General features: G+C 46.7%; 1 protein-coding gene across 1 annotated transcript in view; it reads right to left on the reverse strand.

Moving 5' to 3' along the window:
* Positions 1-3,471: 3,471 nt before the first annotated feature.
* The window catches only part of LOC120867860 (cartilage associated protein), a 39,583-nt gene continuing 16,120 nt past the window's right edge, over positions 3,472-26,934 (reverse strand). Inside the window, exons 5-7 of the mRNA XM_040246310.1 lie at positions 15,819-15,964; positions 14,818-14,901; positions 3,472-8,068 (exon numbers count right to left, since the gene is read on the reverse strand). Of these exons, the coding sequence (XP_040102244.1) occupies positions 8,015-8,068; positions 14,818-14,901; positions 15,819-15,964 (284 nt within the window). The 3' untranslated portion in view covers positions 3,472-8,014. The remainder of the gene's footprint in view (positions 8,069-14,817; positions 14,902-15,818; positions 15,965-26,934) is intronic.

Raw genomic sequence — 26,934 nt, forward strand, 5'->3', positions numbered from 1 at the left:
TTTTTTTTAACAAGGTTAGCTTTGTACCGGTAAGCACCATTTCCTCTCAGAAGCAGTGGCCTGGTTGTCCTTGACCAGTCTGTGCCTAGGAATGTCTTAGAGTTTTTGCCAGGACTAACAAAACTCAGTCCTCGGCTTCCTCTCTCAGGATTAACCATTTCTCTGAATGCCAGGAAGAAAGAATGACCTAGGAGGGAGAAAATGTTTAAAGAGGGCCGAGGACTAGGATATCAAGCACGGGTACCTACTTGATGGAGAAGCAGAGGAATTACAAAGGAATATGAAGTGATCTGTGCCGACCTAATCTTTACCGTCGTGACGACTGTGAGCTGTCTGGAAACAGCCTGAGTGCATCGCGGGCTCCCCCGGCTGGTGAGCATCCAGTTCATGGCGTCCCAGGCACCTTATGGTGACTCAGCGCGTCTCACTTATGACAGCAGTGCTCAGACCAGCGGCACAGGTATCACCTGGGAACTTGCTGGAGATGCAAGGCCTCTGATTCCACCCTGGATGAAGGGGAGGCCCTAGGGGTGGGGCCCAGCCGCCTGTGTGCGGGCTGCCATGTCCGACCCTGTGGACACATGGGCCGTAGCCCACTAGGCTCCTCTGTCCATGGGATTCTCCTGGCGAAAATCTTGGAGTGGGTTGCCGTTTCCTCCTCCTGGGGATCTTCCCAACCCAGGGATCGAACCTGCATCTCCTGGGGCTCGTGCATTTGTAGGCAGATTCGGGACTGCTGAGCCACCTGCTGCTGCTAAGTCACTTGGCGTGTCCGGCTCTGTGCGACCCCATAGACGGCAGCCCACCAGGCTCCCCCCTCCCTGGGATTCTCCAGGCAAGAGTATTGGAGGGGGTTGCTATTTCCTTCTCCAGTGCATGAAAGTGAAAAGTGAAAGTGAAGTCGCTCGGTCGTGTCCAACTCTTGGCGACCCCACGGACTGCAGTCCACCAGGCTCCTCCATCCATGGGATTTTCCAGGCAAGAGTATTGGTGGAGTGGAGTGCCATTGCCTTCTCCTAGGAAGCCCATTTACTGATTTAGTGTCATCTAAATTAATGTAAAAACACATGTAGAAAGGGAATGATTAAAACAGTGTAAACTTCAATTGTATATCATTATGCATGTTTTGAGGTTGCTAAATGTTCAATGTTCACGAAAATCTGGGGTGGGGGATGGGCAAGGATCCATTAACACAAAGCTTCTGAGATATTTAAAATAAATAACTATTTCCCCAAATAGTTACCTAGTGTATTTTATATCTGGGTTACATCACAGTTGTTGCTGTTCAGTCGCTAAGTCGAGTCCGACTCTTTGCGACCCCATGAACTGCACTATGCTAGACTTCCCGGTCCTTCACTATCTCCCAGAGTTTGCTCAAATTCATGTCCATTGAGTCATTGATGCTATGTAAGCATCTCATCATCTGTCTCCCTCTCCTCCTGCCCTCAATCTTTCCCAGCATCAGAGTCTTTTCCAGTGAGTCAGCTCTTTGCATCAGGTGGCCAAAGGACTGGAGCTTCAGCTTTAGCATCAGTCCTTCCAATAAATATTCGGGACTGATTTCCTTTAGGATTGACTGGTTTGATCTCCTTGCAGTCCAAGGGACTCTCAAGAGTCTTCTCTAACACCACAGTTCAAGAGCATCAATTCTTCGGCTCTCACAATAAGTTTTTTTTAAAAAAGGATTCTCTAGTAATCTTGAAAGTAGTCTTAATACTTGCTGGATCTAAGACCAACTTTTCTAAGCCTAATTCTCAGCCACATGACTTCCTGGATTTTAGGGTGTCTGCTGAGCTCCTACCCCTCTTCCGTCTTCCTAACACCAACCAGAGACCATGCTTCTCAGTACAACAAAAAGCCCAGGATCTTGCTACTCAAAGTGTGGTTCCCAGGCCAGCAGCACAGACACCACTTAGGATCTTGTTAGAAATGCAGAATCCGGGCCTTCCCTGGTGGCCCAGTGGTTAAGACTCTGCATGCCAGTGCAGGGGACATGGGTTTGATCCCTGGTTCAGGAAGATCCACATGCCATGAGGCAATTAAACCTGTGCTCTAGAGCATACTCATACCCTTCTCATCCAGAGAATTGTCCTCAGCCTAATGGGAGTTCCCTCACCCAGGAGTCAGGCCCCTCTCCCCCACTCCCACTGGCTGGGCAGCCTGCGTGCAGCCAGTAACTAATGGACATGGTCACACGGAAGGTTGGCCTCCTTGCCTCCAGGTGGGAGAGCTCCCGTGAGATCAGGCGGAGGCTGGTCTCCAGTGACCACACCCTTGCCAGCTCCTTCCTGCTCCCCTTCTCCTGAGAGCACTCCATCACTCACACAAGGCTTTGCATCAAGAGATCTAGACCTGGACTTAGCCGGTGGTCCACTGGATAAGAATCCGCCTGCCAATGGCGGGAGACACACAGGTTCAATTCCTGGTCCAGGAAGATCCCACATGCCCTGGAACAACTTAAGCTCGTGCAGCACCACCACTGAAGCCAGCACGCTCTAGAGTCCATGCTCAGGAATGAGACCAGCCCACACACGGCAATGAAGACTAGCCTCGGCTTGCTGCAACTAGAGAAAGCCCACGTGCAGCAATGAAGACCCAGCACAACCAAAATTTTTAAAATATTTACTAATAATAACTTTTTAAAAAGTGATCTGGAATTAAGACGTCCACTGATGGGTACACTCTTACTTCCTACTCCCCCCATTCCTGCTCGACCCAAACTTTTCCACTGTATCCTCCGAATTCTTGGGCTGACATCAACAGAATCCCCATCCTCCCCCTCCTCTTCCAGTAGCTGATGTGTGAGTTCTCTGTGCAGAAAGTCTGCTTTTGCCCTAACTGGCTCCTTACTCTTCCCACCTGCCTCCTTCTACACTTCTCTTTCTCCTCACTTGTCCTTGGGTGACAGGGATGGAGCACAGTAGCTGTCAGCCGTCATGCTTGGATTGGTCCTTGTTGGAAACAGTAAATACTTTGTTACTTCTCAGACCTTGGCAGGAAGGGGCCAGCTCATTGGATCCAAAGCAAGCCCTAGATTCCCAGTGTTATCCCTTCGTGGGATCCCAGGTATCTGAAAGAGAGCCTTACTTGGGGGGGAGGAATGAGCCTGCATCTCCTGAAGGATCCGGGTGGGTAAGGTTCACCCCCCTCTCTGTCCCGCCAACAGTCTTTGGGGTGAGGACTCTGCTTCTGTAGATGCATGTCGGAAACCTCACAGACCTGAGAAAACAGCTCATGAGACACGTCCTAGGAATTCCCAGGTGGCCCAGTGGTTAGGACTCTGCATTTTTGTTGCCTAGAGCAGAGTTTCAATCCCTGGTAGGGGAACTAAGACCCTAAGATCCCACAAGCAGCTCAGTGTGGCAAAAATAAACACAAACAAAAACAAAACACCACTCAACACGTGTCCTAGAAGAACTGGGTGTGGTTAGGACAGTCCCACCACTGGACAGAGAAAGAAATAGTCAAGAATAAGCAAAGTAAAACATTTAATGTGATTTCTTGTAAAAAGTTTTGTTTCCAACCATTTTCCAAGTTCTAATTTTCCAAAGAGTGAGACCATACCCACTGCCCTGATCCCAGGAGGGAGGTGGAAAAGACATTGGTGACAACGTTTCAGTGTGGGCTTCGGACCACAACTCTACAGCGGGCCATCTTGGATCTGTGGGTACAACTGAGAAACTGCATCAGCATGGCGGCCTGGGTGGGAGGGGAGTTTTGGGGAGAATGGATACATGTGCCTGTGTGGCTGGGTCCCTTCACTGTTCACCTGAAACTGTCACAACATTGTTTGTTAATCGGCTGTACCCCTGTACAAAATTAAAAAAAAAATTTTTTAATCAATGAAAAATAAACAGACAAGAAAAAGAAGAAATTGCTTCATTTCCTCCCACTCTTTTTCTTGCAAAAGGAGGCACCATCATCTTACTCTGTCAGCTCCAAGAAGATAGCCAGCCAACTCACTCAACAAGACACCCAAGCCAGATCTGGGAGGTAGAGTGGGGGGATTCTTGAGTCTGAGGCCTGCCTCGGGGAAGATGCTGCAACAGCCCAGGCCACGGCCGCCCCTGACTCGGGTTTCTGGGTAGGAGAGGGTCAGTGAGGACGAAGCTGGGCTGTCCTGGTGGCATCCCCCTCAAGGAGAGGCCCCGGGGACGGGGCAGCAGGCACAGGAAGTCCTTGCACAAAACCTTTGGCCAAGGCTTGCTTAAGGTCCCTTCCCTTCCCACCCCCCTCCCTCTCCTTGTATACAGTTTAAACTCTCCACACTAGGTCATTCAAGCCTGGAGTCCCCAGAAAAAAAGAAGTCGCTGTTTGGGGGATGGCAGATGGTCAAGAGTTGGGACAGCTGCGATGAAGGATTAGTTGTGGGTTTTTCTCGGAGCCTCGCTACAAACTGTGTTGCCGTTCCATGTGCAAACACTATTAAATGAGAATGTTTTCTCTGGCTCCAGTCCACCTTCTCCCCACAGTTTAAGTATTGAATTTTTTTTTTTTTAAACCAAAGTAGCTTAGGTTTACAGCTCACATTTAAAACTTAAAAACGTTATTTCCATCCGTGTTGGCAGAAACGGGCCACTGTTGATTCCACCGGCAGTCATAATAAACCCTTTCCCACTGACAATCGAACAAATCATTTTCTGTTTGCTGCTGAGTTTGGTTCAATAAAATTTTTGTACTCTTAAAATTCCCTTAGTAAGGACTCCTAAAAGCAACATTTCCTAAGGCGGCCTCTGTGGGTGACGGCCTCAGTGGTTCTGGACCCCAGAGGTGAGCCTGACAGGTCGGTGGCAGTAATTAGAAAGCCTCAAACCCAGAAAGACATTACTGCGCTGAATACGCTGGTATATGCGACATTTCCATTAGTTGCTTTTAATTCTTTGTGTACACCCAAACCTCCGCCCAGCCCCATCCTTCCCTGCTAACCAAAAATCTGAACATTAACATGGGTGCAGGGGGTGCCTTTAGACCCTCCCCAGGGGGGGTCCTTGCCTGGGCTGCCTGAAAGGCCTTGGGGCTGGACAGACTCCATTGCCCCATGGTGGGCAGCCTCCGTGGGCAGAGACCTAACTGATACCCACTGGGCTGAGTGCAGGTGGGTCAGAGGGCAAGCCAGACATCTTAGCCTTGGTCTGGAAACTCCCACACAGCTTACAAATGTGCTTCTTTTTTTCCCTCCAAATGGCTGGCCAGACAAATGCTGAGCCCACGAGGTCTCAATCCAGGATTCTTCTAGGCTCTTCCAAGAAAACCCACTCAGGGAGGTACTGGGCTGAGGTTGCTGAGTGCAGCTGGGCTTTCATGTTACATTTGGAAGAATTGGCCCACCTTTTTCTTTTTTTAAAAAAATTGGTTTGGTTTCTTTTAAAATAAAAACTTAGTAACTTGGTTCCACAGCCTTCAATCAAAGCAAAGGGCTGACAGTATTGACCCCACTGTCCCCAGGGGACAGTCCCTAGGATGGGGGTGGGAGGGGCTTTCAGCCCCCAGTGGAAAGAAGCCAACCTCAGATACCGCCTGCAATGCGGGAGACCTGGTTTCAATCCCTGGGTCAGGAAGATCCCCTGGAGGAGGGAATGGCTACCCACTCCAGTACTCTGGCCTGCAGAATTCCATGGGCAAGAGGAGGCTGGCAGGCTATAATCCACGGGGTCGCAAAAGAGTTGGACGTGACTGAGTGACTTTCAGATAGTAAACCTGAACCTCTGCCCACACCAGGCAACCCTGTGGAGACACCCTTGCCCCCAAAGTCCCTGGGGAGGCCCTGGGGGAACAGAGAAGTGGAGAGAGTCAAGCCTCCTTGCCTGTCCTCACGCAGCTACAGAGAGCTGAAGCCTGGAGCTTTGAGGACAGTCAAGCGTCTGGGGCCCAGAGCCTCCCCTGATGGGATCCTGGGGAAGGGTGTCCATGCCTGAGGCCCCCCACTCTGCTTTATAGCTCCTCCCTGAGATCCCTCCTCACTGGATCCCTGACTAAGGCTCTGCCAACCACCTGACCTGGGAAAACTCTCAAATCATATCTGCAGCCTGAAGCCGGCATCCCAGCCTCAGATGGCTGCAGGCACCAAATGCCCAACTCACCAACCACCTGCCTCCCCATCTCAGTCAATGGCAACTCAATCCTTCCCATGCGTCGGGCCCCAAACCTTCAGGTCGCCACCGGCCCCTCTCTTTTCTCTAATGCTCTACAGTCAACCTGCCAGCAACTGTGACTGGCCCTGCTTTCAGATCCATGACGGGACCATGCCTCACCATCGCCCCCGGCTATGCCCGGCGTCGCGCCTTTACCCCCCTGCCTGGACCTCTGTAGCCATCCCCCGATTGACATTCCCGATTTTCCCCCTGAGTGCTTCCAGGTTTCTCACGGTACGGCAGCAGGCAAGCTCCCTGTAAAGTGCCAGGGAGCCCAGGCTCTGCTCTGCTGCACGGCTCCCGCCCCACTCAGGGCAGAAGCCCAGGGCCTCACTTACACTGTCTGTCAAGGCTAAGCAATGCCCCCTGCCAGCCACACACTTACACCACCTTCCACTCTGCCCATGCCCACGCCTCCCTGGGCTGTGGGCTGTCCCGACGGAGCAAGCGCGTCCCTGCCGCTGGGCGCCGTATATGCAGCCCGCTCTGCCTGGAAGGCTCTGTCCTGAGACCCACCTCCCCAGGACTCTGCTCTGCTGTCATGCTCTCAGTGATGGCTTCCCCGACCACCCTATTTAAAACCCCAGCAGGGCATGAAAAGCCTGGGTCGACCCAGAGGGATAGGGTGGGGAGGGAGGCAGGAGGGGGGTCAGGATGGAAGGACACATGTGCATCCATGGGTGATTCACGTCGATGGATGGCAAACACCACCACAATATTGTAAGGAAACGATCCTCCAATTAAAATAAATAAATTCAAAACAAAACAAAACACTGCAGCCTTGGGACTTCCCTGGGGGTTCACTGGTTAAGACACCACACTTCTAATGCCAGGGGTGTGATCCCTGGTGGGGGGACTAAGATCCCACATAGGGCACCACCAAAAAATTAATGAAACAAACAACCCTGCAGCCTCATCTCCCAGCTTCCTTCCCCCTCACTGCTTTTTCTCCATAGCAATGATCACCCTCCGAGGCCTTGTATATATTTATTCTTGTTTACCTGTTGTCTGTCTTTCCCTGTAGAATGTAGGCTCTGTGAGGACAGGGTTTTTTTTTTTTCCTTTCTGTTATGCTGTGCAGTGTCTCCAGCGCCCAGATCCAGGCCTAGCACGTAGTGGGTGCTCAATAAATATCTGTTGAAGAGTGAATGAAACTAGATTCCCTCTCCTTCCTTCCATTTCCGACTCTGAGACTAACGGCTGAGCACTGTCCTCAAAGGGGATTGACCGGCCACTGGAAGACTTCGGACACGCGCAAGTATTAGGCAAAAGTCACATGTCTGTTCTCCATGCTGTTGCCCCAACTCCGTTCTCAATGGGCGCCAGCAATGATGCAGGTCACACGGTGTGCAGACCATTATGAAGAGAAGCTTAGCCTTTGTCCTCAACATCTTTGCTGGATCAGGGGATGGGGAGAAAGGAAACCAAAAGGGGGAAAGCAGAAAGGCCAGAGTAGGTTTTTATAATTACCATATTTTAGGATTATTTTTCTTATTTAAAAAATAATACTGATTTTCGAGGGGGCGGGGGGCGCGAATTCCATGGAAAACTGTCCTAACCCAAATGGTGAGAAAGGCAGGTATAAAAATGGAGAAGGCAGGTGTGAAGACGGGGAGGCAGGTGTGATCATGGGGAGGCGGGAATGACGATGGAGAGGCAGGTATGAAGATGGAGTGGCAGGTGTGAAAGGTTGGGGAGATAGCTGTGGGCACGGGGAATGCAGGCTCACCCCTTGTTAGCTGTAGCGAGAGACGGGGGCTTCCCTTTCACTTCACAGAGAGAAGAGAAGGTTCTGAGGTATCAACAGCCTGGACTATTAGGAAAAGGAAGACAAAGAATTTTGTTTTCTGAACATGGAAGGAGCAGCTCTCTGGCTTCTAGGGCTAGCTGGTCTCCTCCAGCTCCAGCAGGTCATCCACGTATTCCAGGACCTCTCCCTGCAAGAGCAACAGGACACCTCCGTTAGGCGGCTCCCTGACCTTCACAGTGTCGGTGAGCAGGGACTGCAAGAGGCCGCTGCCACCCGGCCCCGGGGCTGGAGCAGCCTTTTCCCTGCTGCCCTCGGGCCCAGAGGATCTTACTTCTTCTGGGGGAGACATGGCTTCCACATCATGTGAACTTGGCGTCAAGTGCTCCAAGACCCCCACAGATGGCGTGTGAAGTGGGGGGCCCAGCACCTTCTGAAAGATCCTGCTTAGCACCCCCTTTTCTGTGCATCCCTCCCTCACCCTTACCCCCTCCCAACAGCAGTTACCCCTCAGGGAGACCTGTCTGTGCCCCTTCTGCCTTGATTACCAGACCATGAGCTTTTCAAGGGACCACCACCTGGGCTCAGGTTCTTTCCCAGAGCCTGGCACACACAGGTCTCCGTAAACCTGCTAGAGGAAGGATGGCTGACTGCGTGGACATGTGTTACTGCTGCTGCAGCTGAAGCCACCACGCACTTTCTTATCTTTTTTGCATTGGTTTCTCTCCCACAGCGCACTTGGCCAACCCCCAACCAAGCCCTTTACTGCAGAGAAAGAGTGAACACCAACAAGGCCCAGCTCCCAGGCCCTGGGGTCAGCCCAGGCTGACCTGCGTAGCTCCTCCTTTGCCCCTCAGCTCCTTTCCCAAGAGCCTCCCTCAGTCAGTCACTCCAGCAAATTCTAATCTATTTCTTTGTCAACTACAAATGGGCACTCACCGTGGGCACTTGTCATCTACCACCACAAGGATTAAGTCAGGTGCTGCTACAGCTACTGACCTTCAACACTCCCTGAAAGGAGTTCAGGGCGGAGAGCAGAAATGAAGCACTCTGTGCTCTGGGAAAGACCAGCAGACCAGGGCTTCAGATACTTAAGATTTTATGAGCCCAATTCTTATATCTCTTCATTTCTAGAAAAGCACTAAAATCCTTCATGGTGACTAAAGACTAGCAGAAAGCTTCTGTGAAAAATGCGTGCTTGATTGCATGTACTCCCACCTCACCACAATCACTTTAATATTGACCGTCCCTCTTGCTTCATTAGCGCAGTTTCTCAGAGCCATCTGAAATGCTGTCGCCCGGGTTATAGTCCTCATTTTGCCCCCAACAAAACTTAACTCTCAACTCTAATGCTGTGCAGTTTTTAAAAGTTAATACCTTTTAGACTTTCCCAGAGCAAACAATTATCCGAACCTGAAACCTGAAACATCTTGTTGCAGTTTATAAACTTTCTGAAATGGTAACAGGGCCTCTGAAAATTTTTAACCAGTGTGCAAACTTCCAGATGTTCTTACACACATTTCAAGCCCAGAAAGCTATGAAGAACAATACCACAGATATCAGTAGGCTGTATTGATGCTTTGTTTCAAGGTAGCTTTTGGTCCTTTGAAACTTTTAAGGCTTAACTAAGAATTTCATTGTGTTAGTTACAGTTTATTTCAAATAAATGATGACTTGCCATCATTTGATCTATAATTTAAAAAACAGGTCATTCTTTAGAAATTATTTCACAATTCTAAAGCCTTGATTAATAACCTAATAATTAATAACCTACTCTGGGATCTTCAGTGGACCCCTGTTATCTTGAGAGCACCAAGTTCAAGAATCCTAGGAACTGTAAAGCCTGGAAGAAACCCAGTCAGTTCACCAGATGGTTACTAGGCAGCTGTGTGACTTTCAGTAAGTCACGCTACCTTTCTGAGTTTGTTTCCTCATCTGTGACATGAAAGAGCTTTACTGTCTCATAAAGGGGCTCTTCTTGTTCTAACACTTGTGATTTTTCTAGGTCTGCTCACAGATAAACATGATCTTACGCACAGAAACTCCTGAGGAATACACACACAACAAAAAAAGGTTAAAACTGATAAACAAGTTCAATAAGTTTGCAAGATTACACTATCAATATACAAAAACCAACAGTATGTCTATATACCACCAAGACACAACTAGAAACTTAAAAAAAAAAAAAGGAAAACAGTTCCATTTACAACAGGGCTTCCCTGGTAGCTCAGCTGGTAAAGAATCTGCCTGCAATGCAGGAGACCTGGATTCGATCCCTGGGTTGGGAAGATCCCCTGGAGAAAGGAATGGTTACCCACTCCAGTATTCTGGCCTGGAGAATTCCACAGACTGTATAGTCCATGGGGTCACAAAGAGTCAGCCATGACCGAGCAACTTTCACTTCACTTCCATTTGAAACAGCATCCAGAATAACAAAATTTGAGAAAACTTTATTGAAGGAAGTTATTTTCCAGGCAAGAATACTGGAGTGGATTGCCATTTCCTTCCCAGCTCAGGGATCAAACCTGGCTCTCCTGCACTGTAGGCAGATTCTTTACCACCTGAGCTACCAGGGAAGCTCCTCAAAGGAAGTTAAAGAAGACCTAAATAAAGAGAAAGCTATCCCATGTTCATAGATCAGAATATTTGATATTGTTACAATGTCTACAGTACCTAAAACAATTTTCAGATTCAGCACAATTCCTATCAAAATCCAAGCTGCTTTTGGAGAAATTGGCAAACTGATCCCATATCTCATATGGAAATGGAAGGGACCCAGAACAGCCAAAACAATCTGGAAAAAGAAAATGAAGTTGGAAGACTCGCATTATCCAATGTCAAAATGTAATACAAAGCTATAGCATTTAAATCAATGCAGTACCAAACTTCCCTGGTGGGCCAGTGGTTAAGAATCTGCCTGCTAATGCAGCAGATGAGGGTTTGATTCCTGGTCCAGGAAGACCCCACATGCTGCAGAGCAACTAAGTCTGTGCACCTCAACTACTGAAGCCCACAAGCCTAGAGCCCGTGCTCTGCAACAAGAGAAGCCTGTGCACCGCAACTAGAGTAGCCCCTGCTTCTTCAACTCGAGAAAGGCCACACAAAGCAACAAACTCAGTGCAGCCAAAATTAAAACATACATAAATTAATGGGTTACATTGGGAAAAAAAAAAAATGAATAAAAACAAAAAGTGCAGTACCAGCATAAGGATAGAAGTCTAGATCAGCGGGATAGAATGGAGAGTCCAGAAATGAATCTTCACATTTAACGTCAATTGATTTTCCTATGAAAGTACCCAGACAGCTGAACAGGGAGAGTCTTTTCAATAAACAGTGCTGGAACAACAGCATTTCCACATGCAAAAAAATGAAATTGGACCACTGCCTCATATCATATGGAAAATTAACAAAAAGTAGATTATAGATAAAAATGAAAGTTAAAACTATAAAAACTTTAGGAAAAAAACAGTATGTTTTAGTGATCTTGGATGAGTTTCTTAGATATGACACCAAAACACAAGTAACAAGAAAAAAATTGGTAAGTTGGATTTCATAAAAATCTAAAACATTTGAGCTTCAAGAGTAAAGTGAAAAGATAACCAACAGATTGAGAGAAAATGTTTGCAATTAATGTATATGACAGGGGACTTTATAACCAGAATATATAAAGAACTCTCACAACTCAAAACGAAAAGACAAATAACCCAATTTGAAAATGGGCAAAGGAAAACAAAAACACTCCTCTCTTTAAAAAAAAGTGGGCAAAGGGTTTGAATAGAATCAACACTTCTCCAAAGAAATATACAAATGGTTAGTAAGCATGAGAAAAGATGCTCAACATCATTAGTCAAGAGGGAAATACAAATGACAACCACAATGAGGTACCAGATCACACCTACTTCACACCTATAATAAAAAAGACAGACAGACACACACACACAAAGAAAGACAGACGCCACAAATGTTGATGAAGATGAAGCAAATTAGAACTTTCCTACATTGCTGGTAGGAAATGCAAAATGGGTCAGCCACTTTGGAAAACAGCCTGGCAGTTCCTTAACAAGATAAACAGAGTTATCATGGGACCCAGCCATTCCACTTTTAAGTATAAGAGAATGGAAAATTCTTACCCAAACAAAAATCTGTACACAAATGTACACTGTATCATTATCAAAGTACCAAAGAGTGGAAACAACCCAAACATCCATCAGTCAAAGAATAAACACCACGTGGCATGTCCACACAGCAGAATATTATTCAGCAATGAAAAGGAATTTTTTCATGTACCGTGATCCATGTTACAACATAGCTAAACCTGGAAAACATACTCAGTGAAAAGGAGCTAATCACAAAAACCAAAATCCATTTGATGCCACTCATAGGAAACGTCCAGAACAGGCAGATTCAGAGACAGAGAGAAGGTTAGTGGTTGCCAGGGGCTGGGGGCACAGGCTGTGTGGACAGAGGGGAAAGAATGTAAGGTGACGACTAATAGGTTTCGGCTTTTGTTTGGGTGAGGAAAATGTTCTCAACTCTGATAGTAGCATGAATATACAACTTTATGAATACACTAAAAGCCACTGAATTGTACACTTTAGAAAGGAAAATTGTATGGTATGTGAGTAGTATGTCACATACTAGTTTTCTGTTCTAGAAAAATGTAACAAGGGAAACTGCTCACATCAATGTTAAATGGAAAAGCTCTGATATATAATTACCATCAGGTTTATGGTGAATATATTAATATATTGGAAATATATGGAAAAAACTGGAAGTATAAACACCAAAATCTCAATAGTAGTTTTGCCTTTAGATAATCAGGAACGCAATCCATCCCCATTTTCCCGAATATATTTTTCTCTACTTCTTAAACCACAGCAGCCAAGCTAGTTTGTGTCTGGCCTGTGTTCCTTCCTTTTCAGCATCCCTGTGATCTTATTCCAGGATCTGCCTCCAGAGAACCCAACCCAAGACACAAGGCATGTGCGTCACTTCCTACTCTGTAAAGCACTTCCATGTCCAAAGTGGTATTTTCTTCTTCCAACCCTGCCAGGTCAACGTTATCAGCTGCATTTTACACAAAAGAATTGAGGCTCAGGGCAGCTAAATGCGTGGCAGTGGTCCATCCAACTCATGTGAATTTGTCCACAAAAAAACAAATTTCATGATGTCATTTTACTTACAGGTGCTTCACTGAAAACTGGGGCAGAGGAAAGAGCAGACGTGGAGGCTCGGGGCTCTGGGTCTGGCCGAGCAGCTTCCAGACTTTCCTATTCTCTGGGGTTCCTCTTCTATGAAGTGAAGGGTCAGCTGAGAACAAGCCCTCAGCTGTCTTCCAACTCTGAAGGATGGTGAGTCCTCAGCTGTCTCAGAAAGCATTCCATGGTCTGTTCCAAACACATCTCTCTAAATGCTACTCCTGCATGAGTGCTCGGTCAGTCGTGTCCGACTTTTTGCGAACTGTAGCTCTCCAGCTCCTCTGTCCATGGGATTCCCCAGGCAATCCCTGGAACGGGTTGTCATGTCTCCTCTAGAGAATCTTCCCAACCCGGGGATTGAACCTGCATCTCTTACATCTCCTGCACTGGCAGGCAGGGTCTTTACCCACTGAGCCACCTGGAAAGCCCAAACGCTAACCACGATGATGGCTTTTCTGTGACTAGACTGCCCCAACACAGAATGACTGCCCCATAACCAGCAGAGTCTCCATCAGTAAAGGAGTCAGCTGGGTAAGACTTAATCAGGAATTTCAAGAAAATCCTAGAGAAGGATAAAATGCTTAACTCATAAAAAGACACACACACACACACACAGACACAAACTGACAGAAAAATTGGGATGTAGGTTTCCCAGAGTCTTCAGAGTGCTGAGTAATTGAATATTCACTGTTTTTATAAAGTTAAAAAATGAAGCTTGTTGCTCAGACACAAAAAGGAATGCAATTATGCCATTTGCAGGGACATGAATGGACGTAGAGATTTTCATACTAAGTGAAGTAAGTCAGAAAGAAAAAAATAAATATCGTATATTAATTCATGTATGTGGAATCTAAAAAATGGTACAGATGAACCTATTTGCAAAGCAGAAATAGAGACACAGACATAGAGAACAAAGGTACAGATGCCAAGGGGGAAAGGGCCAGGTGGGAGGAATTGGGAGGTTGAGATTGACATATATACACTATTGAGACTATGTATAAAATAGATAACTAAAGAGAACCAGCTGTATAGCACAGGGAACTCAATGCTCTCTGGTGACCTAAATGGGCAGGAAATCCAAAAAAGAGAGGATAAATGTATATATATGGCTGATTCACTTTGCTGTACAGCAGAAACTAACTCAATACTGTAAAGCAACTATATTCCAATACAAATTAAAAAAACAAAAAAAACGATGCCTGGGAGCTTCCCTGGTGGCTCAGTGGTAACAAATCCACCTGCCAATGCAGGAGACATGGGTTTGATCCCTGATCCAGGAAGATCCCACATGTCATGGATCCTATGTGCCACAACTATGAACCCCGTGCTCTAGAGCCCCAGAGCCTCCACTACTGAGCCCACTTGTCCTAAAACTCATGCTCCGATACAAAAGAGGCCACCACAGGGAGAAACCCGCTCACCACAACTAGAGAAAGCCGACACAGCCTCAAATAAACAAATAAACAAATACAACAAAAACGATGTCTGGATGGCTCCTGTGACGGTGACTAGAGCATGGCTCCAAACTCTGCCAGGAAACGTGGTGCTTCATCCTGGGTTTCCTGGAAGCCCTTCTTGTCCAGGTCAGTCCACTGACATGTTAAAACACTCACAGAAACCGTGTTTCCCAAGGTCTCTTCTGGGTCTCATTTCAGGAATGACCGGGCCTCCCAGTGATTTTTAACAAAGATGTAAGGAATATTTTGTCTCAGTCAGTCGTGTGCTAAGCATGAAAGCTCACCTCATCATCATCCATGAGATTTTCCTTAGCAAAGTCATACAGCTCTTTCTGGAGTGTGGTCACGTTAAAGAACTGGACTGCTTCCTGTTCAGACACAAACAGAGAACAGTGTATACAACCAACCACTTAACAGGAAAACTGGGGTGCAGAGGGAACAAGGGGTTGGGGTTTCTCTGGTGAGGGGATGATGAAAATATGCAAAATTAAATAGTGGTAACAGCCAAGCAGTGCTGTGAATACAAGAAAACCTCTGAATTGTGCACTTAGAATGCGTGAACTTCCAACTATATGAATTCTATCTCAATTTGAAAACAGTGGCCAATCCCGAGTGAATGAAAGAGAAATGTACGTGTGTGTGTCTGAACAATGAGGCTGAAGGAAGATGTATGTACAGCAAACCAGGACAGCAAGTATAAATCTCAATGAAAATACAACTTAAGGATCCTCTGCAAGTGATAAATAATCCACAAGTTTCCCTGAACACGTGCAAAACTGTGTGTATCAAAAGAATGAAATGATGATCCATCCATAAACAACCCTGCCATGGAGGTGTTAATTACAGAAAAAAAAAAATATATATATATATGTATATATATATATATATGGTATGAGAGTAACAAGGGAAGCATTCATGATGAAATTCTTAGAACACACAAAGCAAGTTGTAGAACAGTATGTAGGACCCCATTTTTGTAAAAATAATTAATGCTGCATATACGCCAAACATACAGCTTTACCACAGCATGAGACAGAGAAAACATAAAATCAAGAGGCAGTGTCAATTCCTAACTGAAATGTTTCTGCAATGCTTGAAATTTCAAGAGAGTTTGCGGATTTAGAAAAGAGAACAAAGGGGTAAAGTGTTAAAAGACAAAAAAGCGACAGAAGCAAGTTGAGACTCCCTTGTTTCTGAAATAGCCCTTCTCTGCAGATGCCAAGCGTCTCCCGGAAGTGGGATAAAGCGAGAGCGGAAACGCGATGCCCGGTGCGCCGGCGCTCACCGGCCTGGGCTGGAAATGCTCGTCCGCCAGCGCCCACTTGTCCCTGTGGTACTGATAGTACACCAGGTTCTGCTGCATGACCTTGTCGCTCTGGTCAAAGAGCAGGTAGCTGACCGCACAGGGCGCCGCATTCTTCAGGTCGTTCACTGTGGGCGGAAGAGAAAAAACAGGAACAGGAAGTCAGCCCGCCTCTCAGAAGAACAGTTCTCCGGTGAAGAACAGCTTCCAGGAGAAAAAGATCACCGACAAGCCCCCTCTCCAAGCCCCTCCGACGAAACTCCTGCAATGACGAAAAAAACCCCAAAACTCGGGAACGAACAGGCCGTAGACAGGGTCTCCAGGGAAAAGTGGAATCCATTTGTGAAAATGACAGAAGTTCCTTGGTACACAGAGGCCAAGGCAGAAGCAACGAAATCAGTCCCCGTCAGGCCACCGTGACCCGGGCTGGTGTCGCATTCCTGGGGCCTGAGCAGGCCTGCGTCTGGAGGCTCAGCTCTCGTGGGTCTGACGGAGGATGTGCAAGCAAATGCGCCCCCCTTGCACCCGTATTGCCTGCTCCTCTCTTGACGGGACCACAATCTCCAAAGCCAGGCAGGTCCACAAAAAGCCAGCCACAAGAAGCCCAGGGCACCCAAAGATCTGTGGATCCTCCCGGGCTGGAAGAGCTTCATAAAGTCACCTGGTCTCCCCTCCTCGCATCCCGGTGCTGGGTTCCCACCTCCACCCTCCTTCCTGAGAGTTGCCCCCACTTATGGAGGAGGTGTTCCCTCAGCAGAGCCCTTTTCCAGGTGCTGAGATTTCTCCATGGGGGGAAAGAGAAAGCGAAGAAGGAATGAAACAGCGTACCCTGGGCGTTTCTTCTGGCATATTCCCCTCTCCTTGACAACCCAGGAACAGGACTTCCCTAAGGCTCTGTCTGCCCAGGTAACCGGATCTGGGTGTGAAGTCAGATAGGTCACCTTGTGGCCTTTTCCCATAAGGACAACTTTAAAACCCCCACTTAAGGCCATTTGCTGTTCATCAACCCTGCAAGGACTGGAAATGACACCTACCTTCAAGAAATGTACTGCAGTAGGCTATGAAAAAATATTCAACACTGGGCTGACTTTCAAAAAGCCAACTTCAAAAGGTAAATTTCATTCATACTGTTTTTTAAAAACTAATGGAAAAGCTGCTCCACATGACTCAGTTCAGTTCAGTCACTCAGTCATGTCTGAGTCTTTGCAACCCCATGGACTGCTGCGTGTCTGGCTTCCCTATCCATCAACTCCTGGAGATTGCTCAGACTCATGACTACTATTACATGTATGTGACATATACCCATATGACTACTATTAGAGAAAGGCAAATCAAAAATGCAAGGAGGAATCACCCCACACCCGTCAGCATGGCCATCCGCAAATGGTCTGTATACAGACAACAAATGCAGAGGCAGAGTGCAGCAAAGGGAATCCTCCAACCAGGTTGTTGCGAATGTAAATTGGGTATCAGCCACTCTGGAGAACAGTGTGGAAGTTCATTAAACAAACTAACAATAGAGCTAGCATATGATTGGGCCACCCCAGTCCTGGGCGTGTAACTGGAGAAAACCAGAATTCTGAGAGACAAGCGCACCCCAGCACTTGGTGCAGCCCTGATTACAACAGGCAAGACAGGGAAGTCACCACAGTGTCCATCGACAGATGAATGGAAAAAGAAGAGATGCCACATGTTTACAACAGAATATTACTCAGCCATACAAAGGATGAAATGATGCCACTGGCAGCCACACTGACAGACCCAGACATGATCATACCAAGTGAAGTAAGTCAGACTGGGAAAGACAAATGGTATACGAGATCACTTAGATTTGGAATCTAGAAAATAATAATTCATTTATGCAACGAAAGGAGACTCACAGAGTTGGAAAACAAACTTATGATCCACAAAGGGGAAATTAGGGCAGAAGAGATGAATTAGGAGGTTAAGATTAACAGATGCACTCTTTTATATATAATAAACAGATAATCGAGAGGGACCTACTATACACCACAGGGAACTCCGTGAAACACACTGTAAAACTACTGGGAAAGGATCTGAAAAACAATACATCCATGTGTGTGCATGACTGAACCAATTTGCTGTACAGCTCCAACAAACACTATGGTATAAATCAGTTCTATTTCAGTTATATTTAAAGTTTTTTAAAATTACATAAAAAAAAGCAATGCCTACCATATTGCCCTCAGGGCATGGGGACCTGGGCAGGTGTCACATCCTAGCACCCTGAGAGGCTTGGGTCTCAAGACTGGACTCTCATGGAGGCTGAGGGAGCTGGGGACTACATGCCATCAAAGCAGAGCCCCTTGCACCTGTAAGGACTGGTCCCCTCTGGATGGGACCACAATCTCCAGATGCAGGCGGGCCCTTCAGAAGCTACATGAGGCCCAGAGCATCCAAAGACTGGTGGGCCCTCAGGCTGGAAGAGTTTCCAGAAGCCAGCAGGTCTCCTGGACGTGTCCTGGTGAGGGAACTCAGCACCAACCTTGGACGACATCACCCTCAGCACAGTGGTTTTGCAGGGGCTGGGATTTGTCTGTGGGGAGAAGGGGTAAAGGAACGAGACACAGGCCCCTGGGCATTTCTCCTGGGACCTTCTGCTCCCTTGACAACCCAGGAATTGACTGGCTTTCCTGAGGTTTTGGCTGCCCAGGTGATCAGACCTAGGTGTGAGGAAGTGCTGCCGCCTTGTGGCTGTTTCTCATTACTACAACTTTAAAACCAAGGTTTATGGACACTTCGCCTTCAATAACCCTGCCCGGCTGCAAATGACACCTGCCCTCAAGAAATGCCTGAGGGTAGGCCACAGGAAAAAAAGTCAAAACAAGGTCGACTTTCAAGAAACCTGCTTCAAAATGTAAATTTCACTCATACTGTTTGAAACAAAGTATGAAAAAGATGCTCTCAATGTCTATTACTAGATAAATGTCAATCAGAACTACAAGGAGGTATTAACTTGCACCAGTCAGAATGGTCATCAGGAGAATGTCTACAAACAGTAAATGCGGAGACAGGGTGGAGCAAAGGAAACCTTCCTGCAATGTTCTTGTGAATTTAAATCTCCAGGAACTCTGGAGAACATCGTGAGGTCTTTGAAAACTACTGAATAAAAATAGAGTGGGCATATGATTTGGCCACCCCACTGCTGTACAAGAGGAGAAAACGGAATTTCAAAACACAAGTGCATCCCAACATTCGGTGCAGCGCTGCTTACAACAGCCAGGAATGGAAGCCACAGCAGTGCCCACCATTAGATGAACAGAAAACGACGTGGCCCACATATACAATGGCGTGGTACTCAGCCAAAAGGAAGGGTGAAGTGATGCCGTTGGCAGCCATCTGGATGGACCTAGACACCTGGATGGACCTAACTCGGACTGAGAAAGACAAATATTGTATGAGATCACTTACAGTTGGAACCCAAAAACTGATACAAATAATTTATGTAACACAAGGAGACTCACAGGTTCAGAACCAATGTATGATTCTATAAGGGGAAATTGGGGTGGGAGGAATGAAGTAGGAGGTTAGGATTAACAGATACACTCTCATATAGATAATATAGAAAATTAAAAAGGACCTCCTGTACAGCACAGGGAACTGTGAAACACTAACCCATAAGGGAAAAGGATCCAAAACACAATACATCTATGTGTGTGCATCATTGAACCAATTTGCTGGACACCTCAGACAACATTCTCCTTGACAACCCAAGAGATGACTTTTCTGACGCTCCGGCTACCCAGGTGACCAGACCTGCATGTGAAGTGGTGCTGTCTCCTGTGGTCATTTATCTTTACTACAACTTTAAAACAGGCTTTTATGTGCACTGTTAAGTGGGCTTTAGGAAGCATCACTACGAACAAAGCTACTGGAGGTGATGGAATTCCAGTTAAGCTACTTCAAATCCTAAAAGATGATGCTGTGAAATTGCTGCACTCAATACGCCAGCAAATCTGGAAATCTCAGCAGTGGCTATAGGACTGGAAAAGGTCAGTTTTCATTCCAGTCCCAAAGAAAGAATGCCAAAGAGTGTTCAAACTACCACTCAATTGCACTCATTTTACACGCTAGCAAAGTAATAGTCAAAATTCTCCAAGCCAGGCTTCAACAGTATGTGAACTGAGAATTTCCAGATATTCAAGCTGGATTTAGAAAAGGCAGAGGAACCAGAGATCAAATTCCCAACATTTGTTGGATCATAGAAAAAACAAGAGAGTTCCAGAAAAACATCTACATCTGCTTCATGGACTACGCCAAAGTCTTTGACTGTACGGATCACAACAAACTGGAAAATTCTTCAAGAGATGGGAATACCAAACCACCTCACCTGCCTCCTGAGAAATCTGTATGCAGGTTGAGAAGCAACAGTTAGAACCAGACATGGAACACAGACTGGTTCCAAATTGGGAAAAGAGTATGTCAAAGCTATATTGTCACCCTGCTTATTTAACTTATATGCAGAGTACATCATACAAAACGCCGGTCTGGATGAAGCACAAGCTGGAATCAAGATTGCCGGGAGAAATATCAATAACCTCAGATATACAGATGACACCACCCTTATGGCAGAAAGCGAAGAGGAACTAAAGAGCCTCTTGATGAAAGTGAAAGAGGAGAATGAAAAAGCTGGCTTAAATCTCAACATTCAAAAAACTAAGATCATGGCATCCAGTCCCATCACTTCATAGCAAACAGATAGGGAAACAATGGAAACAGTGAAAGACTTTATTTTGGGGGGCTCCAAAATCACTGCAAATGGTAACTGCAGCCATGAAATTAAAAGATGCTTGCTCCTTGGAAGAAAAGCTATGACCAACCTAGACAGCGTATTAAAAAGCAGAGACATTACTTTGCTGACAAGGTCCGTCTAGTCAAAGCTATGGTTTTTCCAGTAGTCATGTATGGATGTGAGAGTTGGACCATAAAGAAAGCTGAGTGCCGAAGAATTAATGCTTTTGAACTGTGGTGTTGGAGAAGACTCTTGAGAGTCCCTTGGACTGCAAGAAGCTCAAACCAGTCAATCCTAAAGGAAATCCACTCTGAATATTCATTGGAAGGACTGATGCTGAAGCTGAAGCTCCAATCCTTTGGCCACCTGATGCAAAGAACTGACTCATTGGAAAAGACCCTGATGCTGGGAAAGACTGAAGGCAGGAGGAGAAGGGGATGACAGAGGATGAGATGGTCAGATGGCATCAGCGACTTGATGGACATGAGTCTGAGCAAGCTCCGGAGGTTGGTGATAGACAGGGAAGCCTGGCGTGCTACAGTCCATGGAGTCGCAAAGAATTGGACATGACTGAGCAACTGAACTGAACTTGCCTTCAAAAATCCTGCAGGGCTGGAAATAACACCTGCCTTCAAGAAATGCCCAGGGAAGGTCAGGGAAAAAAAAATCAAATAGAGCCAACTTTTAAGAAGCCAATTTAAAGATGTAAATTTCAATCACACTGTTTGAAAAGAAAAAACAAAAAAACAGTGGTAAAAGTGCCCCACAAAGCTGTTATTAGAAAAATGCAAATCAGAACTGCAAGAAAGTAACCGCTCAAACCAGTCAGAATGGCCATCAGCAAAACATCTATAAACAGTAAATGTGGAGACAGGGTGGAGCAAAGGGAACCCTCCTAAGCTCTGGAGAACAGTGTGGAGGTTCTTTTAAAACTGAAAATAAAGCAGGGAAAAGGACCCATGCCACTCCTGGGAGTATAATCTGAGAAAACTAAATTTCAAAAGACACGCACCCCAACGTTCAGTGCAGCGCTGCTTACAACTCAAGGCATGGAAGCCAGCGCAGCGTCCATCGACAGGTGAACAGAAAAAGATGTGGCACGCGTGTACGATGGGATGTCACTCAGCCAAAAGAGAGAGACAGCGACACCACTGGGAGCCATGTGGACGGACCCAGATGTGATCATCTGCAGTGAAGCCAATCAGACTGAGACATACACGTGTCATATGAGACCATCTACAGGTGGAATCTGAAAACTGACACAAGTTCATATATGCAGAACAAAGACACTCACAGAGTTACAAAACAAACATATGATGCCCAAAGAGGAAATCTAGAAGGACCTATTATATAGCACAACTGTGCTCAACACTCTAATATAAGGGAAGAGGATCAAAAAAAAAAAAAAAAGAAAAAATCGTCCACAACTGAATCAAGATGCTGTATACCTAAAACATTCAATAGTAAAATTCTACTCCATCTAAGATAAAATATTAAAAAACCCAGTGCCTGCCATATTCCCCTAGGGCCTGGGGGATCTGAGCAGGCTAGGGTCTGAAGACTGGTCTCTCATGGGGCTGAGGGAGCTGGGAGCTGTGTGCCAGCAAAGCAGCACCCCTCGGATCTGTAGTCCCTGGAGTCCTACCGATTAGACCATAATCTCCAGATCCAGGTGGGCTCATTAAAAGCCACAGGAAGCGCAGTGCACCTAAAGACTGGTGAACTCTTCAAGCTGCAAGAGCTTGGAAAAGTCACCTGGTCCCTCCCCATGTCCTGGGGTTCCTACCACCAGCCTCCGACGACAGCACCCTTAGCGCTGCGGGTTTTCAGGGGCTGGGATTTCTCCGTGGGGTAAAAGGGTTAGGGAAGAAGGAATGAAACCCAAGCACTGGGAGTTTCTTTCGGCACATCCCGCTCTCCTTGACAACTCGGGAAGGCGACTTTTCTGAGGCTCTGGCTGCCCGGGTAAACCAGACCTGGGTGTGAAGAAGTGCTGCCTCCTTGTGGCCGGTTCTCTTTACTACAGATTTAAAACACCTAGGCTAATGGACACTCTGACTTCAATAACCCCACGGGGCTGCAAATAACACCTGCCTTCAAGAAATGCCCTGGGGTAGATCACGGGGGAAAAAAGTCAAAACAAGGTCGACTTTCAAGCAGCCTGCTTCAAAATGTAAATTTAACTCTTACTGTTTGAAACAATAACGCATGAAAAAGACGCGATGCTCTAAACTAGACAAATGTGAACCACAACCATGAGGAGGTACCAACACACACCAGTCAGGATAGCGATCAGCAAAACATCTACAAACAGTAAACTCAGAGACAGGATGGAACAAAGAGAACCTTCCTACACGGTCTTGTGAATGTGAACTGGTAACAGGAACTCTGGAGAAAATCGTGAGGTTCTTTCAAAACTATTGAATAAAAATAGAGGGGGCATGTGATTTGGCCACCCTACTCCTGGGTGTGCAAGTGGAGAAAACTGAATTTCAGAAGACACGTGCACCCCAACATTCAGTGCAGCACTGCTTACAACACCCCAGGAATGGGAGCCTCCACAGTGTCCATCGTTAGCAGGAAATGATGTGGCCTGTATATACAAGGGAATATTATTCAGCCATAAGAAAGGAGAGACGGTGAGGGACAGTGAAGCCTGGTGTGCTGAAGTCCACAGAGGCACGAAGGGTCGGACACGACCGAGCGACGGAACAGTAAGACAGGATGAAATGATGCCACTGGCAGACATGTGGATGGGCCTAGCCGTGATCACACTGAGTGAAGTAACTTGGACTGCGAAAGATAAGTATCGTATGCGATCACTTACAGTTGGAACCCCAAAACTGACAGAAATGAATTCATTTATGTAACACAAGGAGACTCACAGAGTTTCAAAACAAACATGATTTCCAAAGGGCAAATTAGGGTGGGAAGGATGAATTAGGAGGTTGGGATTAATAGATACACTCTCATATACATAATACAGAGGGTCGAAAAGGACTTCCTGTATAGCCGAGGAAATTGTGCAACACTCTAACTACCCTCGAGGGGAAAGGATCCAAAAAACAATACATCTATGTGTATGTGTACCACTGAGTCAAGTCGCTGTGCACCTCAAACACAACACTGTAAGTCCCCATAAACTAAAAATTACATGAAAAGGAAAAGCGGGGCCTACCATATTGCCCTCAGGCCGTGGGGACCCGGGCTGGTGTCCATCCCCGCAGCCTGAGAGGCTTGGGTCTCAAGACTGGCCTCCCACGGGGCTGAGGGAGCTGCGGACTACGTGCCATCAAAGCAGAGCCCCTTGGACCTGTAGGGCCTGGTCCCCTCAGGATGGGACCACAATCTCCAGATGCAGGCAGGCTCTTCAGAAGCTACGTGAAGCCCAGGGCACCCAACGACTGGTGGAACTTCTGGGCTGGAGGAGCTTGCTAACAGTCTCCTGGACGTGTCCTGGTGAGGGAACTCGGTACCAGTCTCAGATGACAGCACCCTCGGCAGAGTGGTTTTGCAGGGGGCTGGGATTTCTCCGTGGGGTGAAGGGAAAGAAGGGGTAGAATGAAAGAGACACAGCCCCTGGGCATTTCTTCTCCCACACAGCGCTCTCCTTGACAACCCAGGAACAGACTTTCCTGAGGCTGTGTCTGCCCAGGTGACCAGACGGGGGCGTGACGTAGTGCTGCCACCTTGTGGCCTCATCCCACAACTACAACTTATTTAATTTAAAAAAACCTGGGGTGTGGACCCTTTCTATTCACTAACCCTGTGGGGCTGGAAATGACACTTGCCCTCAAGAAATGGTGGCTCGAGGATAAAGCATCTGCCTGCAATGCAGGAGACCCGGGTTCGATCCCTGGGTTGGGAAGATCCCCTGGAGAAGGGCATGGCAACCCACTCCAGTATTCTTGCCTGGAGAATCCCATGGACAGAGGAGCCTGGCAGGCTACAGTCCACAGGGTTGCAAAGAGTCTGGACAAGACTGAAAGACTTCACTTTCTTTCTTTCTTTCTCAAGAAATGACCTGGGGTAGGGCAAAAAAAAAAAAAAAATCAAAACATGGCCAACTTTCAAAAAGCCAATTTCAAGAGGTAACTTTCACTCAGATGGTTTAAAAAAAAAAAAAAAAGTGGAAAAGATGCTCCACGAGGCTATTGTTAGAAAAATGCAAGTATGACCTGCAAGGAGATATCACTTCACACCAGTCAGAATGGCCATCAGCAAAACGTCTAGAAACAATAGATGTGGAGATAGCACGGGACACAGAAAACCCTCCTACACTGCCGTCTGGAATGTAAATTAGTAAGAGGCACTCTGGTGAACAGTACGGAGTCTCTTCAAAAACCTAAAAACAGAGCTGGCATATGATCCCACCACCCCACTCCTGCGTGAATAACCGAAGAAAACCAGAATTCTGAAAGACTCATGCACCCCTATGCTTAGTGCAGCCCTGTTTACAACAGCCAAGACATGGAAGCCATCACAGTGTCCATCGGCAGACGAACAGAAAAGAAGAGGCAGCTCAAGTATACAGTGGAATATTACTCAGCCATAGAAAGGCTGAAATGGTGCCACATGGATGGACCCAGACACGATCAAAACAGGGAAGGAAGTCTGACTGAGAAAGACAAGCATCGCATGAGACTGCTTACAGTCAGAATCTAAAACTTCATACAAACGAATTAATTTGTGCAACACAAAGAGACTCACAGAGTTAAAAAACAAACGTATGATTCCCAAAGAAATTAGGGTGGTAGTGATTAATTAGGATGTTGGGATTAACAGATACAAAAAAGGGCCTACTCTATAGTACACAGAAGCCTGCCCGACATTCTGTAACATCTTATACAGGAAAAGGATCTGAAAACCAGCATAACTGAATCAAGTTGCTATACAGCTAAAACACAACATTGTCAATCTAAAAAAAAAGCAGGGCTTACCACATCCCCTCGGGCCTTGGGGCCCTGGGCTGGGGAGGATGAGCCACAGAGACCTTCGGACCTGTGGTGCCAAGTCTGCCTCAGATGGGACCATGATCCAGATTCAGCCAGCCCCTTGAAAAGCTGTTCCAGGTCCAGTGCACCCAAAGATTGGTGGACCGCTGGGCTGGAAGAGCTTGAAAAAGTCTCCACATGAATTGGTGGCTGGTTCCTGACTCCAGCCTCCTTCAGTTAGTTGTCCCACCTCTGGACAACAGCACCCTCAGCCTGGCCCTTTTGCCGGGGCTGGGATTTCTTCGTGATGTGAAAGGTCAGTGGGAAGAAGGAATGAGACACAAGCCTCAGGCCATTTCTTCTCCTATATTCAGCTCTCCTTGACAACCCAGGAAAACTGGTTTAAGGCTCTGGATGCCCAGGTAACCAGACCTGAGTATGAAGAAGTGCTGACCCCTTGTGTCCACTTCCCATAACTACAACTTTAAAACCCTTGCTTACAGACACTTCCTGGGCTTCCCTGGTGGCTCGGGGGATAAAAATATCTGCCTGCAAGGCAGGAGACTGGGGTTTGATTCCTGGGTTGGGAAGATGCGCTGGGGAAGGGAATTGGCAACCCACACCAGTATTCTTGCCTGGAGAATTCTATGGACAGAGGAATCCGACAGGCTACAGTCCATGTGGTTGCAAAGAGTCAGACACGACTGAGCAACTCACACACACACACGGACACTTGCTATTCACAAGTCTGTGGGGCTGGAAATGACATCTGCCCCCAAGAAGTGTCCTGGTGTGGGTCTCGGAAAAAGAATTCAAAACAGGGCTGACTTTCAAGAAGCCAATTTTAAGAGTTACATTTCTCTCACAGTGCTTATTTATATTCCCGAAAACAAAGATTTCTTGCAGAGCAGCAATAAATGCTGGAAATCTCGTTTTTTTAGCTCTTTTGTCCTTGTCAGTTTCTGATATGCCCGGTGGTTTTTAGAGCAAGTAAAGGTTTCAGAGGCGTGACCAGTGAGTTGCCAGAGCCTGGACGTGTCCAGTACAGTGCTGAACTCCAGTGTTCTGGCGTGTTGCCACTGAACCCAGCCTGCTCAGTGGTTGGAAGATCCAAGTTTCAATGTGCATCACAATTAGCTCAGTGAAGTGCTGGCACAGCCTCTCATGAAAATGAAACAAAAACACCAGCTGTATTTTCATCTAACAGAACATGTAGAAACTAAACCCAAGATTCGGCAATGTGTTGATAAATGTTTGAATTGGGTGATAGTCACCCCTAGTCCATTGGGCTTCCCTGGTAAAGAACCTACCTGCCAATACAGGAGAGATAATAGACCAGGTTTGATCCTCCAGAATTCTGCTTGAGAATCCCATGGACAGAGGAGCCTGGCGGGCTACAGTCCACAGGGTC

The sequence above is a fragment of the Oryx dammah genome, unplaced genomic scaffold, assembly GCF_014754425.2.
Source record: "Oryx dammah isolate SB20612 unplaced genomic scaffold, SCBI_Odam_1.1 HiC_scaffold_9, whole genome shotgun sequence".
NCBI lineage: Eukaryota > Metazoa > Chordata > Mammalia > Artiodactyla > Bovidae > Oryx > Oryx dammah.